Here is an 18931-nt window from a genome sequence, read left to right as displayed (position 1 = left end):
AAAGTGAAAGTTTGGAAAGCTGTTATTATAAAAACAGTGTCTTCAGAAAGAAAACACTTGTACAAATGGAAAACAGTTCAAAGGAAAGAATCCTCTTTGTAACAACATTACAAGAAGTATTTTGAGGGAAAGGACCACTCTTGCTGCACTACAATTATTTGCTGAGCACAAGAGGCTGAGCTGAGTGGCAGTGCCATCCACTTATGTGAAGGGTGCCTTGAGATTTTAGAAAAAACACTGCTGGAGAAGTTTTTACTTTAAACTTCTCTTTTACCTTTTTCTTGTTTTTCATCTGGGGTAGCAGATTTTTTTTTTTTTTTTTGTCTGTCCTTAATTTCTGTTATGAAAGACTGACAAGTGAAATGTGACATGAATTCAGGGAATGGGGCAGCACCTGTGTTATTTTCTCTGAAGGCTTGAAGTTTTGCATTTCTCACAAAGGGATGAAAGAGCTATGGTAATACAATGTTATCTCTTATGGCCACACACACTGGTGTGTCAATTCTCACCTGCTGTACTTGTGTTTCTCAAGAAGCATGGAATGCTTATTAAATGTTTTTACTCAATAACTGTCCAAAACAGTGTTTGGAAAGGCTTAAGGGTCTGAAATTTATTTTTTGTTTCAGTAGATCAGACAAAAATTGTACAGACTGGAAGCTGGAGTTAGTTTGTGTATGTAAAGCTTTTTCTATTCATGGAAACATTTCTTGTATGGTGTTCATCCAGCAGTGTTCATGCTCTAATAAAAATATATATTTACAAGGTAAAAAAAAGAAGGTAGTTACAGCATGACTAGTGGGTTTTGTGATTCTCCATCACAAGAAAGTTAAAACAAATGGAATTTTGAGGGAGAGGTCCTGTCTTTTATTTGATCAACTAGGCATTGCAAAATCAATAAACTCAGCCTTTAGGAGCCAACCAAATGAAGATCTAGGGCTGCAAGGAGGCAGTGGTGGGTGAGGAGGACATGAGTGGGTCACACCTCATTTTGGTCAGTGAATCAGCTCCTTATAAACCACTCATGAAAGCCTGTTGTTTGTTTGGTTCATAAAAGTGAGGAGTTTTGTTGTTAGATACTGTTATTTGCTGGCTGTTGTTATTTTGTGAGAGAAGCATGTGGCAAAGCCTGCTCATCAGCCAGTGCTCAGCAATAAAACCCCAAAATCTCAGTAAGAGAGGGGGAAGGTGAGATTGTCACTTCCCTACCTGACATCATCTAAATCAGCACACCAAGGAGTATCTGCAGTCTTAAATCTCTTCTATTTCAGTAAAGTGAAGGAAAAAGGTAAAAGAAGAGGAAAAAACCTTCACTTGGGAAAGATCTGTCTCAAAAACTAGAAGAAAGAAAAGGAAATGCTCTTTAAAACAACTGAAATGAAATTCTCAGTTGAGAACTTGAAAAATCTTCCACTGAATGGAATCTTTAATGATTACAAACAATTGAAAATATTTTCCTGAAGTGAAAGTGTTGCAAAACAAAAATCCATGCAATACATTTGGTTCTGTGCATAGCTGAGATCTCTGCCAACATGACCAAAGTGTGAAAGTCAGAACTTGCTGAAAAAGTATGTGTTGGGCTCCCAGTGAGAATAAATTAGAGAGAATCCTTACCCTTTGTCTTCATTTAAAAGGAAAGGAGTCTCAATAGTAATAGGCATAGCTCTAATTCAAACTGATATTCATGTGCTTTGCTTTTAAAATTTTGTCTGAAATCCACAAAGATGAACAGGGTCTGTTATGTGAGAAAGAGAATGGAGCTAATCCCTAAATTAAGTGTGCAATCATGTTCTGACTGTTCTTTCAGTTTAAAGTTTAAAACAAAGGCTGCTGAATTGCAGATAATGTGCCAAATACCCGACATATCAAGGGCCAATTAATTTAAATAATTTCATTTCAGGCTACCACACTCTGGCCTTTTTTTCCTTTGCAGTTCCTTAGCAACACAGTTTTCTTTCCCTGCAAATTGAACACTTCCATCAGCTCTAAAGGATTTTTAGAGGTACAAGGGTGTTCATGATGGACAAGGGGCTCAAGCTCTGTGTGGAATTGTAATCTTTTGATCCCGGCATGGGGAAAGCTCCAACAAGCTGACTTTTGCATGCACTTACATCTTCAGAACCAAAAGTTCAGTGGTTGCTGACATCATGAACCCCAAGATGATGAAAGGTGGTGAGAGGCAGTGCTGCTGCAGTCAGAGCTCACTGTGAGGTAGCTGTGGTGAGGACAGGCATGGTGGGAGGTGCTGGGAGTTGGCTCTTTTGTGTGTTAGGTAAGAGATCCCTTCCTTCAGGGCACCTCCAGCTGGTGCTTTTTGGCAGGGCAGTACAGTCTGCCCTGAGCCAGGATTGTGGTGCCTGGGGCAGGTTCCCCTGGTAGCAGGGCTGGGGAATGATCTTTCAGCCCTTCTTCAGCCTCTTCTAGCATGTGGAGTTTATAAACTGGGAAGGATCCTTCAGCCTCTTCTAGCATGTGGAGTTTATAAACTGGGAAGTTTATAAACTGGGAAGGATCCTTCAGCCTCTTCTAGCATGTGGAGTTTATAAACTGGGAGGGGAAACAGCTAAAGGAGCAAATTGTGTTGTGCAGGAGGAGGGGATCCATAATCCATGATGAACTTCAGAGCTGGGCTGCAGCAGTTCAGGCTCTCTGAGTTTACTGTGCTCATCTGTCAGCAGGTTGGTGACTCCAGAAGCAATAAGTGAAAGTTCAAACCTTGCATGGGCCAGCTCTTTAGGAGAAGTAATCACTAACTCTGTTAGATCTATAGAGACTTCAGTCTGAATTGGAGGCTCACATCGATGCACTGAAGTGTCTGCTTGGGAATTCTCCCTGCTAATTGCATTAAAGCACTGGGCCAGTCATTGATGGACATGGTTTTAACACCCCTTGTGGGTTTCCATCTCAGATATGCACCTTTGTGATGTCTGTCTCAACATCTTCTGTTGCTTTGGTGATCATGTACAGGCAGATTATTCTCAGGTGCCATTTATTGATTGCTATTCACACATAACAAATCCTGTACAATACACAGTGAAAAATACCCTGCACTGAACCTGTCTCCTCCACTGAACTTGCAAGGCACACCTGGGGAATTCTCATTCTCTTTAAGAAGCATATAATTGATATAAACTTGCCTTTTTAGCACATTCAGTATTTGACTAATTTGTATTTACCTCACTTTTTACATTTCAGTGATCTTTCTCCAAATCTGTGGTGGTTTGGGCAGGTAATAGCAGCACTCTGTGAGCAGATATTCTTTGTATTTCCAGGGAGAAATGCTGCCTTTTTTTAATGGTTTTATTTCTACAGCTGAAATTAATCTGTGTGCCCTGTAATTTAATTATGTGTGGAGGCTGCTGAGCTTTTCAAATGGGAACAGTGATGTTAGATCCCTCATGATCATCAGGAGATGTTGTACAAACACTGGTTCTTGTTTCCACTAATTCCCTATGTCTGCTTCTGGCCCTCTGAGTGAAATTGGATGCCCCTCCCCTTTTGTGAATTTTCAGTAATCAACAAATAGAGCTATTATGTCTCTTGTGCTTGGAATTCATGCATGTGTCACTTTGCATGCCAAAGTGAACTCAGTTTAATTACTTCTGGTGGGCAGAAATGGAGATAAACATTCTTTCTGACCCTTGGGTTTGCAGTTTGATTAATCTTTTGTTTGTCATGGTCTAGTTTGGCTCACTGGCTATTTCCAGTATGGTGTAAGGCTTGGTCTAATCTTGTTGTTGAAATGGCTTTCTTTTACAGAAAACTTGACAGTCACTGCTGTTCCACAAACCATGCTATTAGAGAAAAGCTGAAGTAGCAGCCAAGCTCCATGTTCCCCCCAGCAGAAAACCAGGAAACCTTGGGCACTAGTTTCAGTGCAAAGTAGTTTTCTGCGTTTTTTTCCACGACTTCATCAATTCCAGCGAGGACAAGGAGGGAATTTTATTAACCTTATTGATTCTGACTCAGAAGTGTAATTACTTTCCAGATCTTTATGGGCTATATTAGTCTGTCAGCTTTCATTTTTTGGTTGTCCTCCCTTATTCCCTCAGCTTACACGTCTGTTCTCTTTGTCCTCCTGTCTTCCTAGTAACTGTCACCATTTATGTTTTTGCCCTTTTCCTGCTATTACTGTTGCTGGATTCTGTAGCTGCTAAGGAACACTCTTTTTTTAAAATCCATCTGTGAAACCTGGGCAGGATCCCTGAAGTTTCTCCTGCAGAATTTTCCTCACCTCAGTGTGGCTGACAAGTTTGTTGTGGCATATTTTGAACTTGTCATGGTACCTTCTTCCTGTGCTATGCTGGAAGATGTGCAGTTACCAACATTTGTCTTTGCTTGACACAGTGAATGCACAATTAAGAAGTGGGTTTTTGGTTTTTTTTTCTTTTCCAGACAGCATGTCAGAGTAAAACACTCTAAAAGATAAGTCTGAACTAATCAGGAAGTCTTATAATTTATTGAATCTGGTAATGTCTGAGTTGCAGAATTTCTTGAACTTGACATTACAGCTGATGTATTCTGGTGGGGTTCAGCAGCAGGCACTGGAGCTGTGGGAGGAGAAGATGGTGAGGACTGGCTAACAGGAAGGTTTACCATGGTCATACTCTGCTGAAATCCAGCACAGGGAGCTCCTTCCTTGGCTGCTGGGGAAGCAGGAGGGATTCTGAGACGTTCCAGTGCCTCTCCTGCCCTCCAGTGCCAGGGAGCAGCCAGTACCCTTGGTCTGTTCTGATCATCTTCACAGCTTTTGGAGTTCAGTGTGAACATCTTGGTGTGCCACTGCAAGCAAGCTGGGTTTAACTCACTGGAGAGGATCCTTTGGAATAAAGCACCTTTCCCTCTCTCAGGAAGGTGTGGAGAGGGGCATGGAGAGCTCTGCCTCCTCCCTCCTGCAGGGCAGGTGCTGTTCCCCTGTGCTCCTCCAGCTCCAGGTGTGCTGTGTCTGCAGGGAGCTGCATCTTTCTGCCCCCAGGGACTGCCCCTCTTGCCACAGTGGGGAAAAAAAGCAGTGCAAGGTGTTTGTTATCTGTGTCTTGCTTTTCATGAGCTCCTCTCCCAGTTAAGGGCTACCCTATCTTGGTCATAGGATATTTAGTTCCCATGTTTTGTCTGAATATATAATGCAGTGAGCATTGGGATTTTAATGTTCCTTTAAAACCTTGCAGTTCCAGAGAGGAGGCAGTGCTGCTGAGCTCTTTTAAAGGCTTTTGCTGTACTGCAGAGCTCTAAAATAACCTCCCAAATGAGTGGGGAGGGATGGGATAAAGGACTGACTGCTCCAGTGCCTCAGGCCCATGGCTACTGCCAGAGAGGCTTGTTTGAACAAGGCAGGCATGGGTAAAAGCTGCATTCACATTTTCTGTCTTCCCTCAGCACCTTCTCTTTTTCACTCTTTGCCAAGAGTAAGCTCTTGGGAGTGCTGTTGTGAGTAGTAATTCTTACAAAAGGCATAGAAATTTAAAAGCTAAAAGGCCTTGCAGAAACACAGGATTTAACTTTTTTTTATTTTAATTGCTGGATGCAATATGAGCCTAACTTGGATGTTGTGAGCACTTATGTTTGTGGAATCTCACTCTCCTATGCAAATATCTGCAGATTTAATTGGTATGTGCGCCATGTGGGAATGGGTTTTTACACCATCTATCTTTCCCTGCATAAATCTAATCTGGATCCTGCCTTGTCTAGGAGGAAATCCATTTAGTGTTGTTTATGATGCTATTAATGAAAATACTGCTGTCCCTTTCATATTCATCTGTTCAGATTGTTCCTTTTCACATTTTCCCCTCCTGCAGATAGATATATGGCTGTATTAATTAAGAAACCATGTCTGATACTGTTATTTCTGGCTATGGTGTTTAATTAAAAAAAAAAAAAAAAAAGCTGTTCTGTTTAAAGATATGTAATTACAGAAGTTAACATATGTTATGTCACATCAAAACCACTGTGTGAATTATGAGTGGTTCAGAACGAGTGCTCAGTAAAAGCTGCAGGAGCACTTTATTGGCTTGATTTATGTGATTGCCTTGCTTTTCCTGAGCCCTGCAGTGAGCATCTAAATATGCTCCTACCCACCTTTGTGGTACCAGTCTGTGTGCTTAAGATCTGAGTGGTAACTGAGGAAATATTTTCTGTCTGGACCCAGTGGAGGGTTCAGCTGGCAGCTGCTTTGTGTTGCTCTGCTCCAGGATTTGACCTCGTGCATCTATCCATGAGTTATACACCTTATCCATGTTCCAGCAGGCTGGTTTCTCCATGGGCAGCATGAGCAGCAGAGTGCTTGCTGCTTGTCCAGATGTGGAGGCAGAGAGCTGGTGCTTGGAGGGGTTTGGAAGATGCTTGGGAAAGGCACAGCTCGGTGAGGATGAGCTGGGGTCTGTCCTGGGCCGACAGGTGGCAGCTCACAGTCAGAAAAGAGCATCTCTGGGGAGCCAGCCCTGCCACTGCTGTTTTACAGCAGTGCAGGCAGCACAGCTTTTCTTTCCCATTGCCTGCATGGTGCACAGTGAATTTATTGAGGTAAGGATTTATAAGCCTTAACAATTCCTATATCAGTAGGAATAGTATGGAAAGTCTAGATGAAGTTGCACAGCAATGTTTCCTCTGCAGTCTTGCTTAGGTATATCACCAGATCTGCAAGGAATTTTGTATTAAATCAGTTTTTGGAGTTTGTGTAATTCAAGGTGTATGAACAGAGCAGGATCTACTCTGTATCAAGTCACTAAAATCCTCAAGTGGAGCAGGCAGTGGAAAAAATGCTCCCTTCTCACATGTCTGCAAACACACTGGTACCCATGTTGTTCTTTGATGAAGTATTTATATGGTGAAGTACTTGTTTAATTTATCTCCATCCACTGTTGGTACACCTGCTCTCTGATTTCTGATAAGGTGGGATAGCTTTGTATTTCAAACCAAAAAGAACAGCTTCATTTCTGCTGTTGAAGTTGAAGCTTCTTAATCTTTAATTTCTCTCTAAGCACGTTGCATGCAAGTTGTTTCCTCAGATGTATGGGATGTGACTGAAAAGTGATAGAGCACCATGTCTTTTTCACACCCTCCTTTCTTCCACCCCTTATTCTTTTCTTTTGAGTACTTTAATATCTAAAGGCTTTTCTAGTTCACTGTATTTCATGACTCTGACTTGTCTGCTCAGAACAATTCTGCCAGGAGGACTTGGGCAGTGTTGGGAGTTTTTTTATGCACTTCCTGCATTGTCTAACCACAAGCCTATTCACACTCTCTGGGAATGATCTGACACCTTTTTTTTTTTTTTTTTTTTTTATGATTTGACTTGAAATAGCTTGGGATGGAAAGTTTAGGGCAAAACTGACTGAATTCTAAATTCATTGATTTAACAATGCAAAAATTGTTAAATCTATGCTTTTGGGACATAAACCATGTTTAGGTCTGACTAAGTCAGAGGTGCATTTGTGAACCTGGGGCAGGTTTTGTAGTTTGTGAGCTACCTTAACTGGTGTCTTGGAATGTGTATTTGTTCTGGGGCTTAGCTGTTTTATTTCTCCTGGATCTTTTACCCCAGGAGAGCTGGTTCTGCTCAAGTGTGGGCAGGGTGATGGTTCACAAACTGGCTTGGAGAGAGCTCGTGTAAATATATGCTTGTCACTTTGATCAGGCTTGTACTTGCTTTTCTTAGCCTTGCCAAGGAGTCATAATGAAAAGTTCTAGCAGTACTTGGGGCTTTTAGGATAGAAAGCTCCTTTGGGGTGAGTTATGGTGAGAGTGGAAATGAGGAGCTTCGTTCTATCTTTTGCTTAATCAATTTATTTTTTTTAATTGATTACTTTTTATTTTAATTATTTATTTAATCTTCTGCTTCATCCTAAATTGCACTGCTCAGGGTTGCTCTGGCAGGTCCACATCACCCAGTTTGACCAGACCAACTCAGCATGGTGATGAAGGCATGGATGTGACTTCTGTGCTACCAATTCCTGCAGCTGACCCAGGCACATCCCTTCTCTGAGATGGAATCAAAGAGAAGCATTAATTGCAGCAAACAATTAATTGCAGAAAATGCTTTTCTGGGAGGTGGCTGTGGAATGATTTCTTCCAAAAGTGGCCTGGAGCATCCCAAGTGTAGGAGTGCTGCTGAGGTCTCTGAGTGGTTGCCTGGGCTGCTCTCTTTGTGAACTGGACTGAAAAATCTGCACTTCTGTATCTCAGAGTGAATGCAGGTGTGTACCTGGGGTGCTGCATAGATTAGATAAATTCACAGTGGTATTTGAAGCAAAGCCTGTAGCTTGGGCTGGTGTTTTAGTGATTTTTCACCCACTGAGAGAGCAGTAAATAGTCTTAGATTGTAAAGATGGGACTGGAAATTGAGGTCACAGTATAATATGCAAGACCTTTTTTTTTTTTTTTTTACCTTGTTTACTTTATGCCAGGCTAAGTATTTCATAGCAAAAGTAAATTTTTTGTGCAGTTTGTGAAATAAATAATGGAGAGATCCTGTTAAAAATGCATTGGCTGGCTTCCTTATTTTAATATTAATAAGGCAGGTTGCTACAATAAAATTAGCTCTGCATGGTGTTTGTCACTGTACTGCCAAAGCAATTGAGTCTAATGCCATTCCTTCCTGAAATAAATCCCCAGGAGAGCAGTATTTGTGCTGTTCTGAAACCTCTAACCAGGGAAGCTGGAGTAGAACTGTAAATTATGGACAATGCAGATTTTAATCTGGGATTCCCAGGTCTGTCTTTGGCCTTGTGGCTTTCTAGCTGTTTATGTGAGATGTTTTAATGTTCTTTACACGTGGGTTTTCTGTGCTGCTGGGACTAATATCCAAGTGCTTGGCTTATATTGCTAATGGACAGCTTGGTAATCACATCTGTGTGGTTTCCTGGTCCAGAAACCATCCTATCTGGGCAAAACAGGGTATTTCCCCAAAAAACTGTGGAAAAGTGGAACCTGGAGACTTTTTTCTTTTTCTTTTTTTTTTTTTTTTTTTTTTTTTTGGTTAAAGATTAATCTGTGCCTTTTGAAGGAGAAGCCCTTTACCAGCCCTGCACCTCTGTGATTTATAGCATGTGTTTATCTGAGCCACAGAGCAAAAAGGAACAAACCTGTAATATTGATACAGTTTGGTATGTGACCAGAACAGCATTTTTTTGTGCTTATAAATAATAGGATCACTCATTGTAATAGAGGTCCTGTCAGCTGGGGATATTTAGGTTAAAACAAGTGCTAGGGGGTTATTTGATCATGGTTGTAGCCACTCTTCTGTTGAAATCTGCATTTAAGGCAAGATTAAATCTCTTCATTTTACAGTGCACTGTTAGTTTAGAATCCAAATTGGAACTACATCCAGCTTTGCCTGCCAACTGGATCCTTTGAAAATTTTCTGAACGTGGAAATCTGTGAAGCAGGGAAGCACATATGTTTAAATACCATCAAGGTCTGTGGGTCCAAATATCTGCCTAAGTGTTTTCTTGAAAACAGTCATGTTTCAAGTAGACTTTAAATTTCCACTTTAAAAAATGTCTTGAGAATCTAAGAACTGGGAGACACTTCTTTGCAGAATGGCAAACATCCATTCTGAATAACCAGGTCTTTGCAGTTCTGTGTTTTTCCTATTTCTTGTGACATTTGGAATGATAAGTTGTGTTTATTGTTTGTCATTCCCATAGACTGCATGAAATGAGAAGCTTCACTTTAAATGGTATTACTGGCATCAGAAGTAAAAGTACCCATGGCTTCTTCCCCTTTTAATTTGCAATCTGCAGGAGTCTCAGCTGAGAAGGGAGAGATCTGTCGGTACATGAGAATTATCTCTCTGTGCAAGGGGCTGGGGGAGATGGAATTCCCTGTGTTCCTCATGAATGAGGGACGACAGAAATGTGCTGCAGGAATTTCATCAGGAGATGAAGGTGTTGGCTGCTGTTGGTTTTTTATCTGCAGCAGAAGTGGGACAAGATGAACGAATGGAAATCCTTTCCTTCTCTCTTCTTTATTCCAAATTACTCTAGAACAAGGCAAAACAAGCAAGACAGATGATCCAGCTGTAGCTGGCAGTGCCTCTGTGGAGTCCTGGCCATTGCCAGCTGCATGAGTTTTCCTTTTCCTCAATCCTGCCAGACGGGAGATGCTGGATGGAGAAAATAGCTGGGCGAGCACAGGCCCACGATTTTGTCCCTATATAAGTTATTGATTTACAAAATAGGGTCTCAAGAAGACACTGCAGGAGCTAAATCTGCTTTTTTATGTTCTTTGACATATTAGAACCTAGTCAAAATACAGTTTTTCCCATCTGGGTAAAGAACATGCTTGCTGTCTCAGGAACACTGTGTCTTCCTGGGGTATGGAAAATGAAGGATGGGAGAGGAGACAGCTCACCACATCACAGCTGAGAAGCTGATACTTATTCCACACTTCTCTACTTGTTTAGGCTGTTCCCAGTCCTGTACTCTGATTTCTCTGTACTGCTGGAATTGGCTTCACTTTAGGGCGATTTGGCCCACGTACCTTGTAAGTTCACTCCTGAATGACTTGAAAATGTTGACACTCCTGCAAACCAGTCTGGTGTTCTTTCCTGCTTTCAGTGTGAAGAGGATGTGCCCAGCAGCCAGGAAGGTGCAGGTGAAGCAGGAGCAGAGGACAGAGTGGATGTTCGGTACCTGCAGTGGTTAAACGGGAGGCTGAGGTTGCAGTGGTGCGCTTTGCATGCTCAGCACCAAGAGCAGTGCAAACTCCTGCACAAGGTAAATGATTCTTCTAACTCACTGTGACATAGTTTATTATTTAAAAGCCTTGTCAGCTAGAGCTAAATGTACAGATTATTCTTGTTTGCTAGTTCTGCATTTTCTGTAGATAAGAGTGAATCGCTCTGATTATAAGCACCTCTGTCTCTCCCCAGTGTGGCAGAACCATGAGAAAATGTGTGTTGAGTGTTTGTAAGGTTGTAATTGTATAAAAGTCTCTTTTTCAGCTTGGTACATTAGTCACTTCTGCAACCACAGGCTGCTGCTGTTTTTTCTCAGAAAATGCCTGGTAGAAACATGATAGAGCATTCTGGTTCCTCGGACAAGAAGTAGCGATGCAGAACTTTAAGTTCACTGGAAATGTACATTCAGAATGTTAAGCATAAATATCGAAAGTAATAGCAAAATAAAATGCAAAATCTCTTTCCAAAGTGCTAGGGGACATCTCAGCAGAGCCCAAAATTTACCTGCTTTTAAATCAGGAATCAGTAAGGGTGCCTGCACTGCTAAGGTTCCAGTTCTCTTCCCATTTGTGAGTGTGCAGATGCATGTCTAATCACAGACATCTGGGAGCATTCTGTCTGTTCAGGATGGAACCAGCCTTCAGTCCCAAAGCTGGCAGCAATGGTGGCTCCAGAAACAAATTAAAAATTAAAGTTCTTAAAACAATCTTAAAAGTTATTAAGAATTGCTTTCCCTAGGTCCCCTTTCTACATTTATATCTCTTTAGATAACTTAAGTGGAGCCAGCTATTACTGTACTTAAAACCTTCACAGAAATACTTTTCTTTTGAGACTAAAAACGGTTGGGGGACATTTCTTCCCAAAATACACATCAAAAAGTTGTCAGAATCGTCTTCACCTTTGAATGAAGATGCCTTCTTGGTTTTGATCCCGTGTCTGGCAGAGCAGTGCTAAAAACTATAATGAGGTTACATTTTGTTCTTTCCATTACTGATTGCTAGGGCAGACATCTGACTGACAGCCCTGGGAAAGAGGGATCAGGTACTTTGTGTGCAGCATCTAAAATAACCTTTTGCTTCTCACTGCCCACTGCTGATGTGCTTCCCTGCTCTGGGAACAAAGGTGGCAATTCCCTCTAAGTGCCCAGGCAGTCCTTGGCTCTTTGCACTGTGATCACACACCGTGATGGGGTTGGGAGAGGTGAATCTCAAATGGAATGATTGGCACCTTCTCCCCCTGATAAACCACCTCTGCTGAAGGTGTGCTGCTTTTTCTAGTAGGTGAGGCAAATGCCTCCATAACTCATCATCAGTGCTCTGATTTATGTGAGGCTTGACAGTAACAAATCATTAAGGCAGCTCCAGTGCCTCAGCCTGCAGTTAATGAGGCTGAGGAAGAATTAAGAGCAGGTCAAACCTGGGAGCTGGAGCACAAACAGAGATATTCTCAGCAGCCCAAACGAGGCACTGAGGTAATGAAGAGGTGTGCTGATGGGGCAGCAGGCTAAACTTGTTGACAGGGGAGATGAGAGATGGTGACCCTCCTGTGGAAGTTGTACTTTGATACAAACTTGGCCTTTTTTTCCCCCTTTGTGGCTATCTAAGGCAAAATGTGTGCTAAAGTTAGGGCAGTCAGACAACTACAAGAGACAGGTTAGTTGTAAAGGTGCACCACTGCACCACTTAAATCAGTGGTTTGTCTGCAGTTTCTCTTCACTCAGAGTCAGGATTAGAAACACGAAGGAGATGAATTTCTCATTTGGGCTTGGTGGTTTATTAAATCTTATCTAAAGTACAGAGAGTTCTGCAACACTTCTGGCTACCAGCTAAAAGTGAGCAAAATGGAGCTGACTTAGTTACAAGGTCTTTTAAAGCCAAGCAGCCCAATAGAGAACTAACACCTATATTATTTTTATTTTTGACTCAATAACCAAACTCTTGTGACCCACAGTGCAGCACTAACTGTCCAACCAGAAACTATTACTTGAAATCATGAAGAAGGAAGAACACAGAAAGGAAGCAACACCCAAAATCCTCCATCTTGTCCCGTACCTATTACTATATTCTAAAACCTCAAATTCCAAACCCATTACCCTGTGAAATCACACACTTCTATTCTAACTACACATTTGTGACTTAACTCCATCACTCAAATTTGGAAGTCTTCTCCAAGGCCTCAGGTCTAAAGCAGTGTTCTCCTGGGGGTCAGTGCCAGAAAGCACAGAAAGCTCAAAACTCCAAGGTTTCTGGGTTTCAACAGTTATGCTGCAGGTCCCTGGGCCATGATTTCCAGAATCTGGAGGAATAAGCAGGAGGGAGAATTATGTCTCTGTTCATGCAGTTTCCCAAAGCTGTCATTACTGCCTTCTCCAGCAGTCACTGCTGGGCTGAACTGGTGCTGGTGGTGATTGTCACAGTCAGGGGTGCACAAAGGAGAGTGGAACTGAGCCTGACTCCTCCTCGTGTGAACCCACACTGATATTATGTGTGCAGCTGTGGGAGTTCTGTTCAGAGCTGTAATAAAGTGCAGTGCTCTGATTTGTATTTTAGTCTGAATAAAAAGCAGGAGGATAGAAAGGTAAATGTGACTTTGGAAGGACTTCATTACAGTGCCACCTTAATGTCAGCATTTACAGTAACACAAAATATGACATGCTTACACAATTTAACAGCTATATAAACAATAATTGATATTTCCTGACTCTTTCTAGAGAAATTGCTTTTACTACTGCAATAACTTCCAAACTTTTAAACTATTCTATGTGCTGGAAGACTGAACTGCCCCAGTGTGACCTCTATAAGAGCTGCTGCTTTCTCCTAATAAACCACAAACACAGTATGCAAGAGGCTAATGAGTGTTACATGTTTTAATTATGCTGACAGATTTACAGAGGGCTTTCTCTACAAAATGGTAATTACAGCTTTTACTCGCTCTGTTTATAACGTACCAGGTTATGTGTCTCAGCTGTGGAACAATCTTATTTACTGCTGATCAGGAGCTATAATTTTTGTCAACTAGTGGTGACACTTCTGCAGATTTCATTCTGTGATTCACACAGGCTCTAAAATGCCCTTTCCTCTATTTGGGCCTTTCTGAGAAGAGCACAGCTGGAAAATCTTCTCACTCAGAAGATGACAGCTCTTCCTTCCACTCTGCATTTTTCAGTAGGATTACTGCTGTGTCCTCTGTCTGCTGTGTCCTGCCTGAGGTGGATGGGATGGGAGTTCTGCAGTCCCCAAGAGAGGGAAGCCTCCCTGGAGCTACAGCTGCTCCTGTGCTGGGAATTGCTGGTTGGGTGGCCCTGCCTGGCTCTTCCTTTTTCCTGATGAGCTGCTTTGCAGTGGCTTCATCTCCCACAAGGCCTGTTGAGGCTTACAGAAGCACACATGTCCTGCTGTAGGAGGAAGGTTCCTGAGGGAAATCTTAACCTCTCTTGTTTCTGAGGAATTTTGCAGCCTGAGGCTATGAGCTGTTGAATAACATTTTAATGGCTTCTCAACACGGCCAGGTTGGCTGGCTTTGAAAGTATAATGTAGTAATACCATTTTAATTCCCTCGAAATTCTCAGTGGTACATATTTACCTGGTGTGCCTTCAAGTACATGGCAATAAATTACTGTGTAAGGCACGTCTCTTGCTTCCTTCTATTCTCTTTCTTTTCCTTTGTTCTGTCAAGTGCCAGAATATCTGTCTGCCCAGGTTTTGATCCCTCTTGAATCCATAGGAGAGATCAGTTGTTTTTATTTAGTCTTTGCCTTAAAAGATGTGAGTGAGTGGCCTTGCATAGTTTCAGCAAAACAGGAACCTGTAGAGTTTGAAACTTATTTTTGGGAGGGCTCTGTGAAATGCACTGTGCCACAATTGGCATGTTATAAAAAATAGAGGAACAGGTGAGTTTCTGCAAAATGGATGGATTTCCTGCAGGTATTTTCAGTTGGCTTCCATCCTGAAGTAGTGGAGGGTTAGATCAGGTTCAGAGATGTTTTTTGCTTTTTTTTAAGCAGGTGAATATCTGGAAATTATCAGGTCATGGTAAAGCAATGATAATGGTTTCAGTATGCTTGGAAATTAAGAGCAAGAGTTGTATTGTCAGTAAGAATGCAGAGCAGCACTGGGAATTACCAGTGGAATGGTTCCTTGTGCCCCCTCTAAGATCAACAACATAAAATAAGATGTAGTGCAGTGGATGGGATGGGTTGTATCTCTGTATCTGAGGTAGTAAGAGCAAAGGGACAAGGACAAAGTCTTGATCTCTGAATAATAGAGGGCAGGGACTGGCGCTGGGTAATTACCTCATTGTCAGTAATTTATGTTACTGCAATTGTTAGATGCATCTGTATCTTGACATGAAAAATCTACCATGTTACTCTGGGAATTGCTACCTTGTTTGTTTATATTTTGTCTGTTTGGTTTGAAAATCTTTGAGTTTTTCCCCAAGGTGAATTTGCCTTTAGATCTCAGAAGCACGTTCTTAATGCAGCAGAATATTTTCCTCTCATGTAAATGTGTGTGAACCATGAGCAAACCCCCTTCCCATCCTCTCTAGGTGAATTAGGCACCCTGCAGGGAGAGCAGCTTGTCTGAGCTCAAGGACATTTAGGAAGTGGTGCTGGGTGTTGGGGGCTGTGCATAAAGGTTGGTGTGAGGTTCAATCAGACCTGCCTCCACCTCTCCTGGGGATTCCCGTGCCAGGGAGCAGCAGCTGTGCATGTTCTGCCTCTCACCCTCTCACCTGCTACTTCTGCTTTGGTGTTCTTCCCCTTTTTAGCCTTATTTACCTTCTAGCTGTTATCAGAGATAGCAAAAATACAAATATTTTTGTATCCATCCAGTCTGGTCTCAGGGGAGCACCTCATTCCTCTGCTGTTCCAGCTTTGCTGTGTTTGTTTTGGGCTTTACCCAGGGATGCTGCTGCCACCTGCCTTGGAAAAGGGGCTGAGGTTCCCTGCTGGTTCTGGGGCCCCAAGGTTTGGCAGCCAGGGTTACACAAGAATGCAGCAGGGAGAGAGAGGAGTGGCAAGTGGAAAGGGAGAACATTGTGTGGGGAGGTGCTCTTTTATTTTTAAACTCGCAGAGCTCTGCACATGTGACAGATGGTTGTCACCAGCAGAGTTTTGGGAAAGGAACGCTAAAATATTCCCGAGTTTCATGGAAGGGTTGATAATTACCCAGTGCCTGTCAACTTTAAAATAGTTGTCAATACCCAAGTGTGTGATAAAGTTCGTATTAGAATAAAGGAAGAAAAGCAGGAAACATTCTCTGTCTTCTGGTAGAAATATTAATGAAATATGAGTGATTGTCTGACAAATGTGCACTGCTATCTTGTTTGGCAGCTGCAGTTATTACAGTAACAAAGGGATCAGCTCTGAATAGGAGGAATTGCTTTTTATTGTTCCCTTGACTAACTTGGGAAGCTTCTTCATCAAGTAATTGATGATACTATCACCAGTGCAGCTGGGGTAAAGTCTTGGTAAGCAAAAGCCAACAGTATAGAGCAGAAAAGAGAACCTTACTGTAGCTAGGTAGCATTTTCTACTTAAACAAAAATGATTCTGAGAATATAGTTTAGCTCAGTTAAGACTGCTGCTATCTGGGTAAATGGTTTCTCCTTTCATGCCATGCACCAGACCATGTATACTGCAAGGAAAAAACTTCAAGGGAGGATGAAGAGAGAAGCCTCCAGTTTTACTGTGGCAGCAGTGGTTGCAATTCTTGCACGTGGCTCTGGCTGCTGTGTTGGTGGCAGTACTCATGTCTCTTGGGAGAGGGTTTGAACTCACTGGTCACATCACCCTGCAGCTGTTGGGTGGTAATTAATGATGCTAATGCTCTGCTCCTTCCACTGACAAATATCTTTGAAATCAATCTGTTCCAGATCCATTTATTCACAAGTGGCTCCCACGTGGACCAGAACCTTGGACATTTTTCTGTCACAGAAGCAGATCTCACTAGACAACCAGAGAACTACAAGCAGGTAATGCTTCTCCTGTAACTCTTGGATGCTCAGGATGCTCTACACGAACATTGTGAAGACTGCATTCCTTATAACATTTTTAAACTTAGTTTCCAGCAGAAATAAGGGCTTAGATATTGAATTTCCAGTTTCTTCGCTTATTTGTATTCACCAAATCTGGTTTGATAGAGCATAAGCCCAAAGGTATCAGGGTAAGTTTTATAAAACCTGATAGACAAAGAGTGGGAAGACACCCTAGTGAAAGTGCCCCTAGAGAAAAGACTTGTAGAATAAAACACTCTAGAGAAGCTGGCTGACTTGCTGTTGTGTCCTGCCAATAACCACATCAGTCAGGTACAGTGTCTGCCTGTGGCCCTGCCTGAGCAAGACACAGCCTCTCAGGACAACATCATTTTACCCAGTGTTCTGTTTTACCCTGAAGGATAAATTCTTACTGCTCTCAATTACTCAATTATCATAGGTGTTTCACTTCATTATCTGAAGTAGTTTAATTCACTTCTTTTAATGCAGTATAATACATTTGTTTTAAAAAATCACTTTCTAAAAGTTCATTCAGTGTGAAACTGAAACAAGATGGAAATTTCAAGCTCATCCCTAACAAAACCAATATTTGGCAAATTTCTGCAGTCTGTCCAAACCTGTTTGCTCAAAGAAGATATTCTTTCAGCTGTTTGCTTAAGAATGAAAGCAGGCATTGTAAATATTCTGCACAAAGAAATTCAGGAAAGTAGATTTGAAGGTGGGAGGATAGTTTTATGTTCAAAGCCCCTAAAGTAAAGTGCACGTTAATCTTTCATTGCTGAGCATTTCTTGGATGAACAGTTCATATCCAAACTCTTGGTAAGATTCATCTGTTTAGAACATTTTTCTGGAAAACTAAGTTTTTTCTGGCCTTAAATCAGCTTGAGATTTCTTTTCCACCTGTGCCTCACAGCAGCACCTTGCTCTGAAGTCTGTGGTCCTCCAAATCTTAGCAAATACCTGTAAAGGTCTGGCAGGCTGCTATTAGAAACTTCCAGGCTGTGCAGAGGGACTTTGCAATGACCTTTTTTCCCAAAGCCTTACCCTGAGTGTGTCACTGATCTGTTGCAATAAAGCTTAATGATGCTCTTGGCATTTGGTTTTGGCTGCTTTGGTAATGAATCATTCCAGGAGTTTTTTTTTTCCTTGCATTCTGCTCCCTTTCCTGGATGCCTGCTCCAGGTGTTCTGTTCAGGGGAGGCTGAGGATAAAATGGAAGGAGTTTTTCTGTGTTAGGTAGAGTGCTGTAATCAAGAAGGTTTAGTGAGCAGCTGTGTAGTTAAAATCAACAATTTTAACTAAAAATTCCACCTTTCCTAGGCTTAAACAGCAAACACATGAAACAAAACCAGGGTGATGACTGAGAGGCAGGGTGACAGAAGATATTTTCTTTAAATAAACTACAAGTGGCCACAGTGTGTCTCCAGTTTCTGGGCTCTGACAGGTGCAATCCCAAACAGGCTCCAGCTCCAGAGCATGTGTGTTGGAAATTCCTTTCTTATGTCTCTTATTGCTTGGACTCATCCAGAACTGGAATTATTTGTCAGTACAACCAGCTGTGAAACTCTGAACCTCTTGAAGCTCTCAAACCTATTCAAGAAAGGAGTTCTAAGCTGCTCTCTTGTGCCTGATTCTAAAATAAACAGGAGAAATTGCAGGAAGTCATCACAACACTTGAGTGTAGATGCTTCTGAGAGCCTTATTATTGTTATGGTCGCCATTTGAACATTCTTTGTAGGTTTTGTCTGCCCTTACCCTTGTTTCCCAAAAGCAGCTTCTGGAAGTGACATGCTCAGTCTGTATGAAGAGCCTGCTACAACAAGGTGCTATGGGCTTGAAAAGGCTTTATTGTTTTGAGTGTCACTTTTCCAGATGGATCTAATACTCAATATGCAAAGTGATGCTGCTTTGGAAAAATGTAATAAAAGGCCTCTAATTTCCAAATATCTTGCTAGGATTAAGTGAATTATGAGCATTTGAATGGCTTGGTTTTCAAATATTGGTGCAGATGGCAACACTCTGCCAAATGTTTTCTCCAAAAACTGTGAAATTGTTTTTTGTTCTTTTTTTTCCTTTTCAAGTAAATGAGGCATTTCTCTGAAGAGTAAGAGCCTGCTGTATGGATCAATAAAAAGAGCAAGCATGTCAATATGCTTTACTGTAATGCACCCCTCTTGGTGGATAGGGTTATGAATTCTTTTTCATCCTGGGCACCCTTCAAAGCCTAGCAATGCCAAGTGCATCACAGCATCAGAAATTTAC

At 41.8% G+C, this 18931-nt stretch overlaps 1 protein-coding gene across 2 annotated transcripts in view; it reads left to right on the top strand.

Annotated features, from left to right (window-relative positions):
* Positions 1 to 18931, top strand: part of TEDC1 (tubulin epsilon and delta complex 1) — a 64791-nt gene that overhangs the window by 9056 nt on the left and 36804 nt on the right. For both annotated transcript variants that reach the window (XM_056497441.1, XM_056497442.1), the window contains exons 4-5: positions 10554 to 10712; positions 16550 to 16648. In XM_056497441.1, the coding sequence (XP_056353416.1) occupies positions 10554 to 10712; positions 16550 to 16648 (258 nt within the window). The remainder of the gene's footprint in view (positions 1 to 10553; positions 10713 to 16549; positions 16649 to 18931) is intronic.

Source organism: Oenanthe melanoleuca, chromosome 8 (assembly GCF_029582105.1).
Source record: "Oenanthe melanoleuca isolate GR-GAL-2019-014 chromosome 8, OMel1.0, whole genome shotgun sequence".
Taxonomy (NCBI): domain Eukaryota; kingdom Metazoa; phylum Chordata; class Aves; order Passeriformes; family Muscicapidae; genus Oenanthe; species Oenanthe melanoleuca.
This window is presented reverse-complemented; position numbering and strand designations above follow the sequence as displayed.